The sequence below is a fragment of the Filobasidium floriforme genome, assembly GCF_021052385.1.
Source record: "Filobasidium floriforme strain CBS 6241 chromosome Unknown HD553scaffold_8, whole genome shotgun sequence".
NCBI classification, from domain to species: domain Eukaryota; kingdom Fungi; phylum Basidiomycota; class Tremellomycetes; order Filobasidiales; family Filobasidiaceae; genus Filobasidium; species Filobasidium floriforme.
Window position 1 is genome coordinate 1011002 of NW_025763629.1, and position 17334 is coordinate 1028335.

The 17334-nt window shown below is 53.7% G+C and overlaps 4 protein-coding genes across 4 annotated transcripts; 3 read left to right on the forward strand and 1 right to left on the reverse strand.

The window, feature by feature from the left end:
• Window positions 1-468: 468 nt before the first annotated feature.
• Window positions 469-5042, forward strand: HD553DRAFT_323510 (uncharacterized protein; the record flags this gene model as incomplete). Its single annotated transcript, XM_046181392.1, has 13 exons — window positions 469-872; window positions 936-994; window positions 1033-2319; window positions 2672-2793; window positions 2933-3331; window positions 3517-3655; window positions 3699-3753; window positions 3958-3986; window positions 4071-4229; window positions 4557-4596; window positions 4675-4717; window positions 4765-4842; window positions 4917-5042. The coding sequence occupies 13 exons, from the start codon at window positions 469-471 to the stop codon at window positions 5040-5042; spliced, it is 2940 nt and encodes a 979-aa protein (XP_046037610.1).
• A 2727-nt stretch (window positions 5043-7769) lies between these two features.
• On the forward strand, window positions 7770-10073 carry HD553DRAFT_323512 (uncharacterized protein; the record flags this gene model as incomplete). Its single annotated transcript, XM_046181393.1, has 9 exons — window positions 7770-7892; window positions 7950-8281; window positions 8339-8445; window positions 8476-8499; window positions 8865-8916; window positions 8982-9159; window positions 9616-9629; window positions 9720-9877; window positions 9946-10073. 9 exons carry the CDS (start codon window positions 7770-7772, stop codon window positions 10071-10073), a joined length of 1116 nt encoding a protein of 371 aa, XP_046037611.1.
• A 320-nt stretch (window positions 10074-10393) lies between these two features.
• On the reverse strand, window positions 10394-12465 carry HD553DRAFT_341440 (uncharacterized protein; the record flags this gene model as incomplete). Its single annotated transcript, XM_046182636.1, has 5 exons — window positions 10394-11252; window positions 11319-11616; window positions 11840-11905; window positions 12227-12286; window positions 12357-12465. 5 exons carry the CDS (start codon window positions 12463-12465, stop codon window positions 10394-10396), a joined length of 1392 nt encoding a protein of 463 aa, XP_046037612.1.
• A 530-nt stretch (window positions 12466-12995) lies between these two features.
• HD553DRAFT_323514 (uncharacterized protein) lies at window positions 12996-17261 on the forward strand (the record flags this gene model as incomplete). Its single annotated transcript, XM_046181394.1, has 10 exons — window positions 12996-13378; window positions 13539-13825; window positions 13884-14008; window positions 14075-14353; window positions 14424-14648; window positions 14709-14834; window positions 14901-15139; window positions 15205-15424; window positions 15483-15680; window positions 15759-17261. The coding sequence occupies 10 exons, from the start codon at window positions 12996-12998 to the stop codon at window positions 17259-17261; spliced, it is 3585 nt and encodes a 1194-aa protein (XP_046037613.1).
• Between the last annotated feature and the right edge of the window lie 73 nt (window positions 17262-17334).

Here is a 17334-nt window from a genome sequence, read left to right on the forward strand (position 1 = left end):
CGGAACACAAACATGACTCTTGACCATACCGGGAAGCAAGCAAGACCGGGTTGCCACTGTTGACCGTACCGGCGTCACGTGATCTTGTGAATGGCTTCCTCCGGTGCGTTTGCGTATCACCTGTCGAGTTCAGAGGGATGTTGGTCGAGGTGTATAACATCACTGGTTGAGAATATTCTTAATCAATCAGCTTTGAGGAGCGACATAGTTTGACTAGGTAAGATCTAACCGGGGCCAATCGGACCAAGTCTGGCTGACCGGGTGATTTGAACCAGAACACCATACTCCTTCCATTTGCCGACACCCCTAGGGGCAATCGAGAATACCTTTCAGACCCCAATGCAAGATACCGGACCGGTTCATGGCCACCAGTGATGGAACTGCTGCAGGTAGTGCTCCTCGACAATCCATCACCGCTATGCCGTGTATGCTGGGAATGGCATCCATCGACCGAGGACCAGTACAGACATGTCGAATGGCCTTCCTCAGCACAGGAGAGAGAAGTTCGACGGGCATGGTTCAACAGGGTGGGTGTTTGTCGCCAATAAGTTCTTGAACCAACCTGACACCACTTTCAATCAGTCGATCTTTGACCTGTTTGACAATCTGTGTGAATTCGGTGCAACCGCTAAGCAGAACACAAAGCCAAGGTTCAAGCTGCTTTATGCTCGCTTGCCACCCGACCCAGATACCCTCGATGGCGTCTGGAAGCATTACACACCTCGCCTGTATCGCCCGGATCAGCCCTTTCATGACACCAACCCCTGGCTCACCATGACAGAACTTCAGGATAAGATCGGTGCAAGATCCGGGACTGATCTAGCCACATTCCTGAAGCCGCTGTTCAAGCATCGAGCAGCAGTGAGCTTGACGTGAGTCGAGTTGACCGAGACGTATCCCAAGACACCTCAGCTTACCCGGTACCGGTCTCACAGCAATCTGTCAGATCAACCGGATGCGCAGGTCCTGCTTCAACAACAGCTCAATCAGGTAGGTAAACAGCTTGATCTGGTCTATCAACTCGAGACATAGCTGAAGCAAGTGACCCACAGGCGAATGGCAACCTCAATCAAGCCAACGAGCAGGTCAAGAACACCCAGACCGCCCTTGACCTGGCTACCAAACAGGTCAATGAGCTTGAGACCGGTCGAGTGACAATCAAGGCCGAACTGGACCGGGCCACCAGCCGAGTCAGGGAACTTGAAGACGGTCAAGTGACAGTCAAGGCGGACCTAGACCGGGCCACCAGCCGAGTCAGGGAACTTGAAGAGGGTCAAGTGACAATCAAGGCGGACCTGAACCGGGCTACCCAACAGGTCAACGAGCTCAAGGCTGGTCGAGCGACGATCCAGGCGAGCCTAGACCAGGCTACCAGCCGAGTCAGGGAGCTTGAAGACGTTCAATCAAACAACCTCGATGAACGGGTCAAGGAGCTCGAGACTGGTCAAGAAAAGGTTCAGATGGACCTAGACCGCGCTTCTAAACGAGTCAAGGAACTCGAGGGGCAAAAGCGGCTGCTACAGGATGAGAAGAAGGCGGCGGCTGACACAATTGGCAGCATGCAGTCGGCACAGACAGGCCTCGACGCAATTCTCAAGAAGTTTCGCTGGCCATCCGATGACCCTCCTGCGCTGGAACAGAAGATACTTCGCTTCCTCAGCGAGCGGCAACAGGCACAAACCTCTGCAACCGCTCTGCACAAGCAAGTCGAGCAGCTTGAAAAAGAGCTACAAGACCAAAAGGACAAACTCCGAGCCTGTCAAGCCGAGTCCTCCAGGTTGAAGACGGAGCTTGCCAATCCCCCTCAACCAGTACCTGCCAACATCCCTCAACCAGTACCTGCCAACATCTCTCAACCGGTTCCCGCCGACGCCCCTCAGCCGATTCCCGCCGACGTCCCTCAGCCCGTTCCCGCTTTTGCGCCCCCTGTCACTGCCGATCTTGACGACGACTTGTCCCCCGATAAGGTCGACTATGCCATGCGACGTATCGCCAATACGGTTTCCAACAGTCTCCCTGACTTCAAGACCGGTTGTCAGCGGTTGACTCGACTGGCAGACATGCAGGCAATCGATGCCTGCACCCAAAAACCGGTCAATTTTCGCAAGATAGAGCGGTTCATCTACGATATTGCTCGGTTCAAGGAGTACGATCAGGATCACGAAGTCCAGTCTCTCATGGGGCAGTTCAGCCGCAAGGTCACGATCAGGGAGATTGACGACGGGCAAGAGTCCAAAGAGGCCCAAAACAACCGTGCAGACGCCGATGAGAATGATGAGGAGGAGGACAGTGATGAGGAGGACAGTGAGGAGGAGGACAGTGAGGAGGAGGACAGCGAGGTCGAGGACTGCGAGGATGAGGATATGAACGGATGAGCGGTGGATAGATAATGTAGCGAGTTCTTCCTTGTACCGTTAACGCAATCGATATACCCATGACCACGAATATGTTGGAATTCGAGATACCGCCTTATCAATGGCAAAGGTACTGACTGACCTGTTAGAACTCCAGGTATTGCTTGTGATGTAACAGTTCTTGTGGTCCGAGATCTCTATCACCCTGGGAGGTGATGACTAAGCGTCCAGAAGTTATCCAAGTAATCCTTGAGAGTCATCCCAGAGGTGAGACGCGTCGCGTCACGTCACATGCCCCTATCGACCCCTATCTCCAGGTCCAGCTCGATACTCATATGCAGAAACCTTTACATACCCCACCAACCTCGTCGACCTGTTGCAGCAACGACATCGGATCGTACTCTGGAATACTTGGCCCCAGCCTTGTGGACCTGTGTCGGTCCGTCTGTCACTCGCTACAACCCATACCGGTATAAGATTGACCTCAACCGGGAGCCCTGGACCGCGACCCAAGGAGCCTCGCAACACCGGCACCAACACCACCCCGGCAGCGTTGACGTCTCTTCAAGCTCTGCAAGACTTGGAAGCTTCGTGACTTGCGGGAGATGGGTGATCTGTTGACCGCCTGCATGTTGCCGATCTCGTCAAGCTTTGGGCGAAGAGACGTCGACGGGATCGACCACCACCAGCACCACATCACTGGCAATCCGACACCACTGGCACCAAACTACGCTGCAACCTTGTTGATCTTGCGAAAACTTGCAAGCTTGGGACCTCGTGTCCTTGTGACCCTGGTTACCTTGCCGGACTCGTTGCAACTTGGTCTACTTGGTCGTGGTGTCTACTACATCGCCAAAACACCTACAACCTCGACTCGACCGCTGGCGAAACAACGTACCGGCCTCGCTACGACCTCGTGGATCTTGTTTAAACTTGCAAGCTTGACGCCTTGTGACCTTGGTCGCCTTGCCGGACTCGTTGAGGCTTGGTTCACTTGGTCGTAGCGTCTACCGCGTCCCCACAACCACGACCACGACCGCTGGCGAAACAACATACCGGCCTTGCTACGACCTCGTGGATCTTGTTTAAACTTGCAAGCTTGACGCCTTGTGACCTTGGTCGCCTTGCCGGACTCGTTGAGGCTTGGTTTACTGGGTCGTAGCGTCTACCACGTTCCCACAACCACAACCACGACCACGACCACGACCACGACCACGACCACGACCACGACCACGACCACGACCACGACCACGACCACCTCAACCGGCCGACCCACGATCAACCCTGGCCAGCCTCTGTATGTGAGTTTCGGAATGATACTGAGCTTGCGAGTTTCAGTTTCAGATCTACAAGTGGCCGTCACTATGAATGGTCGGCGATTGGGGACCAGCACATGGTAGTGAGTCTATCGGTTTGAGACAACCTGCTTGACCAGATCGATCCTGACCTTGAAACGTCTGCGTCCTGTTCCCTCCAGACTTCAAGCAAGATCTCAGCTCGGACGATCAAGCCTGTGGCTCTATTGCTTTTCATTGACGACATATTGAGCGGACCGGTCTACCTTTATTCGCCTTTTACTGACCTGTTGTCACGCCTTCTTCAGTCAAACCTCTCGACCTCTCCGACATCAGCGTTAGCGTTGAGTAGATTGGTCGTGGCCGTATCCGTGTTGCTGATCCTATCTCCCCACACTTCACCGTCGATTCCTGTTCATAGCCTCAACCCGCCCTCTTTTACCAAGGATACACGTCCTCTACCTCGTCACAATCCGCCTCTGGCAGTTATGGTGTTGCATCTGTCTGAGAGAAGCCTCGGCAGACCACAGACTGTGTCAACAGAGGGTCGGAAGTGGCGAGGATAAGACGAGATCTGGAGGTGCGCTGGTCTCAAGATGCGAGACAACGTCTCTACAACAAACACCGTCACAGACCCCGGTCTCGACGTGCTCAACCTCAAGACCCTTGGTCTTTGTAACAAACCCCGACTTCGGTCTACCATAACACTAGGCTTCGGTCTACAGGCCTCGGCCTTGCCAACTTGACTACGGTCTTGCCACAAAAGACGACACGTCTTGATCACCTCGTGTTGCACTCTTAGTCCTCACAGCTTGCACTCTCCTCCATCTCAATCCCCTTGTCGCTGAGTAACACTACAATGGCTCGAGACTGTGATGTTGACCTCGATTCTTTTCTGACCGAGCAGACTGCGATATGAGCGATGCTCTCCGAAACATCCGGTCAATGTGAGTCTGGACCCAGTCAAGATCAGTTCTGCCTGCGCTGACGTCGGTTGCCTGATCATGCCGATATTGGCTTGTCAGTTCTACAGATCTGCCAGAGGCCTCTCGACCGGCAAGTGCTGTTGTCCGTCTCGTAGTTGGCTGATCAATCATCTGGCTCTGCGTGAACAGTGCTATCTTGGGTTTCACGAACTACAACCACCCCAGTTATTCGCATATTGTCTTCATATCCGGTTTGACGGTTTGACGGTACGTAGGACCATCATTTCGGTACTAAACGTCCCCCGCTGACATCACCCATCTTGGATTGCTATCAAACACAGGTCAGCTTTGGGTTTGGCTACGCTTCAAGAAGCAAACGTGGTGATGTCGTGTCTCTTCTCACTCTCGTTCTCGACCTTCTTGGCCTCCCGTCTCCAGCTCATTCGATGCATCACATTTCGCTTTGAGCTAATTCAATCGCATTGTCCCCAATCTTGCATCCTCTGTCTTGCCAGCCATTCCCGACTCGTAACATCTTTGTGAGTACCAAATACCATCGGCTGTCGTGTCTATCAGCGGGGGAAAGCCCCCATCCGGGGGGAAACGCTGTCAATTTTTTTTTTTCGCACCCAGGAACCACAACTTGTGCAAAAATCATCGCCCTGCTGTCGGTGGGTATGGTCTCAGCTGACCTCGACCTTGTTCAGCTTGCAATTCTCTCTTCCATCCCCCAAACAATCCGTTCAACCATTGCGGTGAGCACCGAGTTGGCCTACCACCTCTTTGGTTGTTTGTTGATATTGGTCCGACCTAGGTCACCCTACAACAAACGGAAACACGCACCGTCTTGCCTGATTCAGAAGGGCAATCCATCGGCAAGTTCTGATTTTCATTCCATGTCTGGCTTATTGCGTATCTTGCATTGCATCTGCATCAACCACCCGCGGTGTATCGGAAGATCTATCACCGGTGTGTGTCAGCGGCTGGAAGTGATCATCGACATGGGTCATTGATCGATACACTTTGGTAGCTTCCAACTCATTCGCAATGATCAGGTCAATTGGTATCATCTTTATTCCAGTGTGCTTGCCCCAAATGTCACGGTCGCCCAAATCGCCTGTATCATCACTTTGCTGAACCTTTGAATCTCTCCTCGCAGACTCGTCTTGCATCAACCAAATCCCTTGTCCGATCGAATGAATTCTTCTCACCATGACGGGGCGAAACCCCGCAAGGGACTAGGACGCTGCCAATTTTTCTCACGGTAGGCCCGACTTGAACGACTCGCTCTTCATTACGCCGGGGCAAACCCCGCAAGGGACTGGGATGCTGCCAATTTTCTTTTCCACGGTAAGCCCAACTTTGAACTTGGACGGTTTGTTCTGTTTCACACGCCGGGGCAAACCCCGCAAGGGACTAGGATGCTGCCAATTTTCTTTTCCACGGTAAGCCCAACTTTGAACTTGGACGGTTTGTTCTGTTTCACACGCCGGGGCAAACCCCACAAGGGACTAGGATGCTGCCAATTTTTTTTCCGTGAGACGTTACCTGGATCTTGTGAGTTCTTCTAGACGAGAATAATGCTGTCGGTTGTACTTTGCCAACGTTGTCCTGTTCGATCCCGGTCCACGCAGCTGGCCCCTTTTCACGTCGATTGAGCTCGGTCGCTATCACTCGTCTGACAGTATCTACCAATCGCAACGCAACTTCGAGGCACCGTCCAAACGCCGGTGAGCAGCCGACTACTTGAGGCATATGTGGCAATTCGTATATATCAATGGCGAGGATAAATCGATCATACAAAAAGAACCGGGGTAACGATCTAATACGCAACCCATCGGCGAACCCAGCCCAGAGCGCTCTTGACCTTGAACTGGTATTGTTCTTCGATCCACGCACTCATCCATTCTACCGTAACCCCTTCCCGCTCCGCCGCCATCTCTACCGTTTCCCCCTCCAACAAGAGTTGACGCTTGATGTCGTCGAGGCGGTGTGGGTTGAGAATCTCGGACATCGTTTCGATGTCCTTCACCTCACATAATCCATTCGCTTCGTACCAGACCCACGATCCTTTCATCGCACTAAGTCGGTATGATTCGATCAGTACGTTGTTCGAATCGAGAGACCAAGAAGCACTCACGGTTCCTGCATCGGGTCGAGGGCTCGCTTCTTGTACTGCCTTTTGGCCGCTTGCTTGACCTTGGCGGCGACAGGGGCTTTGACGTTCGCGGTGGCGTTCTTAGTGGCTGTCGTAGAGCGAGTAGAGCGAGATCAGTTTGTTTCAGTCGATGTCAATCAGCGAGACTCACCGTTCTTCTTGGCGGGCATCTTGAGTGTTCGAGTGTTGAGTTTGGGTTCGAGTGGAAGTACGAGGTGGAGTTTGTGAGTCTGTGTTTAAGTGAAAGTTGTAGAGTTGAAGTGAACGTACCAAACGTCCCCTCCTCGACCGATATATATACCCCCCCTTGCTTCTCGACCGGTCGCAGCTCGGCTGACCGTGTGACCCCTAAAAAACCGCAGTCCGCCGTTACCGGTGAACAGCTGACCCCCTTATCTTGGCCGTTTGGTCATCAACCCACGACCCCTGCCTGTAGTGCCGTTTTTCAGGTTTGTAGGATTTTCGGCGATCCGTATGACCGGATTGGCGCTCCACTCGAATTCAAATTGGTCGATGACGACAGCGACGATCTATTGTTCACTCGGGTACTCCGATGTCTTCGGCAGGATTCTTCGGGTGGTTATCGATTTGTTGTTCTAATTCTTTTGTTGGCAAAGGTCGATAGTTGCCGACTCGACAAACGATTATTGCAGTCGGTCTTGTAGATGTCGAGATCCCTGTTGTCATGGCGTCATTACGTCGATTCGAGTGTTGTGTTTGTGGTTGGGCTTTGTGTGTATCCTTGGTCTTGCAGCACAAGAGCTGTTTCGATAGTCCATCATTGCAACTTGTCGATTTTTGCGATGTCGTTGTTGCTTCTTGACTCTTCACAGAGAACAAAGACCGATCAGCGCCTGCGCGATCCACCTTGTGGCATTTGGCTACTCACCCCAGATTTCCGGAGATACGGAGGCTCGCTCGGAATGCAAGTCGCACGGTCTGCTTTGTGACTATAATACTCGATTGTAGACAGATTGAGAAGGTCAGATTGGGAAGCCCGCAGCTAACTATATCGATGTACGACTCACATCTACACATGACCATGTCCGACCGTCAACATCTCCTCGCCGTCTTTCTCTCCGATCCTCAGTTTTGGGATCCAGAAGAGCTGGCAAGTTGGCAACAGGTTCACGAGTGGAGTGTCGGCGAAGACGACGTTGTGAGTCCGGGATGTTATCACGTAGAACTGGCTTTTTTCCGACATCGATCCCCGCAGTCTCTCGGATATGCAGGTTTCTTGCTTGCCCGGCGGATCTTGCATGGCATCCATGACATTTATATCGATTTCGCACACTCCCCCGCCCACTTGCACCGCCTGCTTCAGGCCTGGAACGTATTCGCCCACATCTCCCAGCTTGTCAATCACTCTCAATCCTCGCGCATACTCCGAGCGGGCGTCTTCTTTACGTCAATTTGTCAGGCCGATATCGAGGAAATGGTCCCACTCGACTGCATGGAACTGTACGACATCCTATTGACCGGATATTCCCTTGCGACCCGGGAAGAGCGGGCGGTGGTGGCGAACAATACGGCTTTGGATTGGGGCGGGTGAGTCGGTTTCGAGTGAGCCGCCTGGATTGCCATCGCTGACGTCGATTCCGACAGCTTCCTCATGAGCTCCATCCTCAGTATTGACAGGATCGATGGAGGAACGATGTGGGCAAACTGGAGCACTGTCTTGAACCCGGCCCAGATGTGGTTTCTGATGGGATGTTCATGAGGAGGACGATTCGGGATTCTAGGGGATAGTCGATCGCTTTGCGGATGTGAGCCCCGGGTTGTTGGCTACGACGTCGATGTCAAACGGGAACGGTCTTTCTACCGATGTTTATAGTCCTAGATTGTGTGGTTGCGAGTACCATGTACATGTCCTTGATAGCAGACCTGTTGTTTTGACATACCCATACGTTGTTGTTGCTTGTCGGTCTGCTTGCCTTGCGCTCACTTGGAAGCGCGCATGGGAGCGCAACCGCAATGTCCTTCTCGAGGTGATAGCACGATTGATCTCATTCGATACCCGTTTGGTTCAACAAGATTTGACACGCTCCTCAAGCTGACAAATAGTGTTCGCCTTGTTCACGATTCTGGCGAGGAATGGAATCTTTAATATCTTGATGGGCGGTTGCGGCAGGTCATGGGACAATTCGGGCGGTGATTGGGGAACCCGTGCGGTCTATCATCAGGTCAGTATCTCTTCATATGATCGCTTCATCTTGTAGGCTGATCTATTCTGTCATCTCATTCATAGTCAGCTCTCTCATGGCTCGCTCAACCTCGAGCGAGTATCTCGTGGAAGGGAAGCGCTGTCAGCCTGTGGCACCACCTCTCAATCGACATCGCTGCACCAAGACGTCACCGCACCGGTATGGAACTCCAGCGCAATACCGGCCGGTATAAGAAGCAAACCGTGCTGCGGTCCGGTCATTGTGAGTGTTTTCTCAGCATGGTCCCGATCGACCCTATACTGATTTAGTTGCTCCACTTCGATTGTTTGCACAGCAGTTCACCTTCTGGCATTCCAACTATTGTCGTTTCGATGTACAAACATACATATGACATATCTCAATACCACCGGGTTACAAACAAGTCATTTCCTTCACGTTATCACCGCCACATGACCACTTTACGAGCCATCTATCCATCTCGAAACACGTTGGACCCGCTGGCCGACCACGGAAAAGGAGTCAGATCTATCGTCGACCTGTGGAGCAAGAGGAAACGACTCACAACAAGCACAAGGCAGATCCTTTTCAACTCGAAGGGTTCGACCCGGGAGCTGGCTGAGGAGCGGCGGATTGTCCGGGCCTGACATCGAACAGCGATCAGGACGGGACTTTGAAGAGACGCAGACCATCTGTACTCACGCTGCCTTCCTTGCATAGTCGCAGCCGGACTCGTGAGCGATCCGACAGCAGTAGCAGGCTGTGAGCGGGATCCCGTCTTGGTCCAGAATGACACTGCAGTTACGCAGGGTCCTCCCGAGTAGACGATCCTCCGAGTTGATCCTGATGCACCGAGTGCATCGGTCGTCACCCCTCAATATCGTGACGGTCTTGTCCTTGGGAAGGTGGTCTAGGAGGTATTGTTCCTCTTTGGAAATTGTTCGGGAGTACATTTCAAGAGTCGATTGGCGTCAAGTTGATCGTGAGTAAAGAGAGTTCGGGAAATGTAAAGATCGGAAGTTGACGATCGGTTTACCTTTATATGTTCAGCAATATGCGAATCGAGCTTCTCGGCGGTTCATGCCATGCGATTCTCCCCGATGGCCCCGATCGTTGTCACCCCCGATAAAACACTGGCGATCACCTCTCACCGGCATCTTCTTGTTCTTGAACAGTAGATCCGTCGATCATCGCACCTCGGTCGACTGACTCGAGAGATATCAACTCGCTACTCACACCACAATCTCGCAGCACAATAGAGGATCTGCGTTGGGTTGTTCCAGAGGAAGGTGTTGTCGTTCATGTAAACTTTATGACATGTGCAATTACAATTCCGCAGGGGAGACCACCCGACCATGTACAACGACGGGAGCCTGACATGTTGAGCTCATCGAGCCAGTGACCAGGGTAGAGGTTACATTCAGTGTACAAAAGTTGCTTTGATCGAAATGAAGTCGGTGCGGAATGGTAGATGAAGGAACGGGTAGTTTCGAATCGATTATCCCCGGGTCGCCTCTTCAAGATCCACCAGGACTTCTCTCGTGTGCCTGTATAAACGGATCAATGTCCCGACCTCCAACCCGATGCCCTCGTGTTCTGGTTTGTACTCCAACCATGGTCTCTCTGCAACCATGTCATCCGCCATCCTTTGCAGTGCTTCTCGAGTCCATCTCTGCGCGATCTTGACCTTTTCGTCTCCCAGATAAGCGACCCACAATGGATCGGAGAGGGCCTCGCCCATCCACATAGCGTATGCTTTGAGCTCCAGACTGGCGTCCTGTCGATGAATGAACTCGATGCAGCGATAGTCGAGGAAGGCTTGGACAAACATGATCGTCGGTTCGATGGCATAGATGCCCATCTTTGTTCCCGGTGCGACCACCAGCCGGTGACCCGAGGAGAGAACGGCCAAGACCGGACCGGGGGCGTCGATTGGATCCTGAATGACGACAAGGACGCGACCCGCAATGACCAGATAGAAGCCAGGATCCGGCGTGGATTGCTCAGACAATTTTCCAGCGGTCATGACGATCAGGTTGCCTTCGAACCGTTCGATATCGAGCCTGCTGGATCGATCCATGATGCCCGATGCGGCGTGAGCTCGCGCTCCAGAGCTATGAATCTCGACCGGCTGGATGTTGGGCATGGCGGTAGCTCTCTCTGTTCTGCCCGACACGCACATCTGTTCTGGACCAGCCACGCACACGGCAAACAGTCGAGGGCAGACGTGCCTACAGTACTGTCGCCAGGCCTTGCTGAACGAGTCGAGCGACGATTCGGGAAAAGGCGCTTCGTCGGTGTCAGGGCAAAAGTGCACCGCCGAGGCCTGGACGACCTCTGCACCCGTGAGCGCGGACCTTTAAACACGCAGCCATCGTCGCGTAAGCGCAAGCCATCCTGTCACGCCACTCGATCTAGCTCACATCGCTCCATTCCAAGACCCCTCTCCCCACCACGTCCTGGGAGACAATTCTCTGCCCTCGCAGGCTACAACCATCTCGTTCACCCGCTGGGCTCGTTGCGTCATGTCGGGCTTTTCGATACAAGCCGCGTCTGGCATGATGATGTGGCAGTCGGGGCGCACGCGGATGACTGATCCTTGGATGAGACGGTCGACTGGTGGTTCATCGCCTTGGTGCCAATACAGGGAGGATTGAACGTCCGGCAGGCTCGATTGCCTCGATCTGATCGTGCTGGCTTGAGATGAGGGCATGCTGAGCACTGTTTGGGGCGGAAGTGGAACATGTCAATTTTTGTCGCTCTTTCAGTGTCAGATCTGTCAGTCGACTTGCCTGCCTCTTCCGGATCTGCAACGACGTGCTCCTCTGCAAAAAGAGCCCGAAGTTGCGAGGTCAAGCTTGCCGTTTGGGGTTCATATCGATACGCTGTTGGGCCGACAAGTCAGCCGATCGTCTCGTTTATTGCAGGTCAGACCGCTGCTTACATTGATTCGATTCGTCCTCTTGCATGGTTGTGGATTCCCATTCTGCTCCTCCAGCACTATCGCTCCCTGTGGATACAGATTGACCGCATCAGCACATGACGCCAGTACACTCTGGTCACCGTCATCGACTTGCTCGTCTCGCCATCGTCCCCATCAGATCTCGAGGGTAGAGTCTCCCTCTTGTCATATACACCTGCATTTCCACCAGACTCGATCAGTTCTTTCCATACGTAAGATGATCTAGGCATGAGGACTTGCCTGCATCCTGGCTACCACATCGCCCCGAGTTCCCAACCACCCGTCCTTTGATCTCCCGGTCTGCGATGTTGCGGTTTTCCCTTTAGTTTACACCGAGCACACTACAGTCGCGGTTCGATATCGACTCACCCGATCCCGCATTCCGTTTCGACTGTTGGTCCTGCCTGAAAAGATCACTCGGTCTAGCGTCTGGATGATCCCAAAGGTACTTCAGTACACCCATAGTCACGTTCCAGCCCATCGGCAAAAAAAAACTCACACGGATGCCTTGCCGTCAGACGGTCTCGTCGACTGCCTCCTTCCGATCCATGTGCTAATCCTCTCGATCCTGTACAAGTCTTGAGTTCCTTTGAATTCACGTTCGACATCTTGATAAACGGATTCCTTTGTCGGTCGTCACCAGATGGCCTCCGATCAAGTCTGTGATGGTTTCGATCAATCAGCTCGCTCACACAACAATCGTTCTCCGGGGACGAAACATATAACTGACCTTTCGAATCGCAATCCTATTCTACCTGTCATATACTTGCTTGGTCGTCGAGGTTGTCATCATCAATGACGTCAATGATGATGATGGCTGTGTGTTGACAATGTCGACCGCGGACATCCCCCACTTGCGCCCGAAATAACCCAGTCATGTCCGCAGGGACACAGATGACGAATCTCGCTCGCCATAGATCATCATCAAACTGGCCTCGATCGCGGGACCAAATTTCGCAAGCTCATATGAACGTTCAACGTCTAGGTAGAGCCGTTTTGCCCCTGGTCAGCTCGAGCAGACCTGCTCTCCGCAAGCTGTTCATATTGACCTACCTATAATCACTCGAAATTTGATCTCGTTGTATCAGCTCATTGTCAGCACAAAAAATGACCGTCTCTCGTCCCTCTCGCACTTCCCATGAATACAAATCCCGTTAATCCCGCTGTTTCATCTGCATCCAAGTCGGACACCGGGGTCAGCCTTGCTTCATCTACGTCAAGTGCGGGCAAGAGTTCGGCCTCTTCCAAGTCGATCACAGTCGACACCTCGAACCTCGACTGGTTCTTCAATTACAAGGGACCAGCTGCCAAAGAGAAGAAGAAAAAGGTATGTTTCGGCTGGATATGCCTCCGGTTTGAGCATCTCACGCTCCGCTCCCGTCTGCCTAGCCCGCCCCACCGGCTGTGCCGCTGGTGGACCCCAATCTGCGTCCCGGTATCGAGCAGTCACTTCGACGACATCGGGTTCATCCAGACGAAGGTTCATCGACTCGTACAGCGCAAAGGCTTGGCGGTCGACCGGTAAGTTGTTCGTCAAACCCCCGGTCCGGTCGTCCGCTGATCGAGGCAAAACGCGTGCGAAATCGCGGTCTGGCTCAAAGAAAAAGTGATCGACATCACATCATCCTTTGATACCAACAAACATATCGACCACTTCACCTTGACCACTCGCGCTCGTCAGCTTTCTAACAGTCTCACAAACGATTGACATGATCGGGCCGCTCGACCACTACTTCTCTCGGAAGGCCCAAGCTGGCAACGCCCAAGCCGGCAAGTTTGATGACCTCGCAATACCCCGTGTCGACCTCACTGTGCTGATAACAGGGTCCTTTGGCCGTTCTCTCGAACCAGGACCCGGTCCTAATACTCTGGCGACTCGAGGAAAGCATGCACACGGTGGAGGGACGGCGTCTATCAATGTCAGGCGGCAAACTGCACCTGTGATCACGGTCAAACCGTCCAAAGATGGTCAGTTTCGACGATACGAACGGGTGAAGACAATAGCTGAGTTCCACTCCCGATGTAGCCAAGATCGAGAAGTACGAAGGAAGATCTCGGCAAAGAGACTGCATCAAAGCTCAGATTCGAATGATTCAGGAGCCCAGGACCTCACCGGCGCAGATGGAAATGATCAATAGGCTGGGAGGCGAGGTAGGTCGCTGCCTCGCGTCAGGAGAGCTCACTTTGTCTGACTTGAATGCCTCTGTTCTCCCTCAGGACGGCTATCTCTCAACTCTAGACAAGTTCAAAGACTGGCCGGTCGGTAGACGACTCATAGCCATACTCCTCAGGGATGGGGAACTATCGCAGGATACAGTCTTTCGAGAGCGCGGGGAACACCCGTTTGACGCGCGAACGCCGGGTCACCCCCTTCGTGACCGCATCGGGATCTACGTGCACATCACGACAGTGCGAAACGTTCTCACCGGGGAGTATGTGACCTTTTTCTACGTCGGGAGTGCGCAAGCTGGAGTTCTCAACCCTGGCGACGATGTGGTGAGTCGTACCCGGCTGTTCCCCCGTATCCAGTGCCCCACGACTCATGAAGCGATGCCCTACCGCATAGGTTCGGTTTGCGACGCGTATGAACGATTACTTTGCGGTGGACAAGGCATGGGCTCGGGGAGATGCCGAAAAGTTTCTCAAGATCAGGAATGGCTGCAGGAACCACGGTCGCCAGCATTGGCCAGCAAAGACCCCCAAGCAACGCAGTGCAGCCGAAAAAGCGGCGGTCGAATCTGGCCAAACGCCAAGCGAGTACGATGGCGATGACTGGGAGTTTGTCCGTACGGTCAGTGTCTTGTCCATCGGATCATGACCTGCATAACCTTGACTGACATTTCCCGTTCAGACTTGGTTCAAGGCCTTGTCATGGGACTTGGTCGAGCATTTCACCATGATCGCCCGCGGGGACGAGAAATTGGGCCGGGCTCTATTGGCATACTGGATGCAGTTCAAAGACCGGGAGTGTTTTCAGGTGGGTCCTCTGTCTACTGTGCTCTAGACGAACTGCTTTTTGATGATTCGTCCCTCTACGCTGCAGGACCTTCCGATCCTTTCCGATGCCTTGACTCACCTCCTCGAAGGGCACGTCTCCTTGATGGTCTCGACGGTCGGGACTTCGGTCAAGTTTCCCGGAGATTCGCATGCTCGAGAGGTCGCACAACACGCTCAAGTCAAGGCCGATTTCCCGGACGTCTGGGTAGAACCTCCGCACAACTACCGATTTGTCGGATCGAACATGAAGTTTACCGCTTTTGAGCGGGACATGCCTCATCCCAAGTGAGCACGTTGCAACGCTGCGCCCGTTGAAAACCGCGGAGCCCAGCTGACCCGTATCCTAATAGCATGACCTTGCAAGCCTACCAGAAAAAGGTCGCAGCCATCAACCGGGTACCTAAAAGCCTAAAAGAGCTGGAAGCCTTGGTGACCAGTGGCTACAAGCCGATACCCGTCAACCGGGTCGATAAAATGGCACTCGGGCTGACCGGGGTGGGAATCGACCGGGGCGTCAAAGACGCTGCGAAACAGATCTTGGCCATGTTGAAGCGAGTCTGTCTTGCCCTTGTCTGTGACCGGCTTGGCCCCGTGCTGACCCTATGTCCGAAATAGGTTTGACGCACAGGGTCGGAGCCAGAACGTACCTCTCGAGAAACGCCATGTACTGCTGCAACCCGGCAAATGGCACTTCTGGAGAGACGCCCTGAAGCAGTTCCGAAAATACCCTCTGCCAATCTCCGAATCGGACGCGCCGTCGTATAACAAGAACGATGGAGCAATCGAACCGGCCGAGACCGTAGTCCGCATCGACAAGAAAGAGGATGTGGGTTTGGGTCGACCATCAAACCTGTACTGTGCTGCCCCCGGCTGATCGATGTTTGTGCACCTTGTCGCCTTGCAGAAGCACCTGGTCCAAGCGACCCACTGGTCCGCCCACATTCATCACCTCGACGAGTACGCTCTTCCGATGGGCACAGGTACAGACGTCTCTGTGACGATCTGGCAGGGGAAAAAGGAACTCGACACGATCAGGCGCAACCTCGGAGACATTGACGTCGGTTCACGCTGGACCTTGCTCTCTGACGTTGTCTCGACGCTTCGTACCGTCATCATGGTGTGCAAGCTGTCCGCAATCGAATTGCCAGCCTTCTTTCTGACCAAACCCCGGGTCGACCAGGAGGCACAGGTCTCGTACGCACTCAACGCATCGGCCATAGCTGAAAGGCCGTTTGACCGCGGCATGTCTGAAAGAGGAGCCGAGCTAGTTCGTCACAACTTGAAATCACTCACCCGATCAAACCCTGCACCGTGGCTGGAGCCTATCACGCGGCCCGTGTCTCAATACACCGCGTTCGGCAATCCTCCGCAAAATTTGCCTCACAATGTCGAGCGGCCCGACACCTTTGTCAACGTGCGAAATGGGTACCTCGTCTTGCCTCGCCTCCCGCCCGCCGGTTTCATGCGCGTCAAGAACAAGGCGTACTCGTATCATCAGTCATTGATGGCGGGCGGGGTGTATCCCCATGGCGACCAATGGACCACTCCGGTGGCTATTTCCAGTTGGGAACACGATATCCGCCGCGCCACCAGGCTACCTGGAGGTTTACATCTGCTGAGACATGCCCCGGCCGCCGGCGACGTGCTCTGGACCATCCTGCTCGATGAAGTCTTTGTAGACGAGCAAGACCACCCATCCATGTTTAGAGCGCTCGAGAATATGATCGACGAGGTCGGTCAGACAAACAAGCGCGCGCACCAGATATTCGGTACTCGTCAACTCGCCTTGGTAGCGTGGCCGATCCATCAGCCGGAAGGGCCGGTAGAAGCGCGTTTCCCAAAGGTCAAGGACGAGATGGTTGTCGACCCCCAGCCAAAGGAACCAGGGACGTCCCTCAAGCTCGAGACCCACGCCGGTTCCAAGGAGGAGGAGGTCAGGCAAGAACGCGTCTTGTTTGTCCGGCAGTGCGACAAGGAGGCCCTGGACTCTTGCGAGGTCCAGACGTTCACCCGGTTGACTTTTCAGTACCAACCGGTCGAATTGGCGGAGCGACCAGTCATAGCTTCGTACGGCACCACTGCGGAGCGCATCGGGTTCCTCCTGTCGGAATTGTCTGTTAACCAAGACCACGCATCGTTCCTGCTTCAGACGTTGCAGTCCGAGGCGGCCATGACGTACAACCTTGTCGACCTCAAATGGATCGCCACGTGGGAATCCCTCATCAGTAATCTCGTTGCCAAACATCCCCAGCCGGAGGATGCCATCCGACTGATCTGCCAGTTGGCGACTTCCCCCAAGCGGGCCGCTCAGAACTTGATCGCTGCGATCTTGCAGCTTTTCGCATCGGACAGACTTCGCAACAACAGCATATCGGCGACAACAAAGCTCAAATACCTTAGGGGTTAGGGGTTAGGGGTTAGGGGTTAGGGGTTAGGGGTTAGGGGTTAGGGGTTAGGGTTAGGGGTTAGGGGTTAGGGGT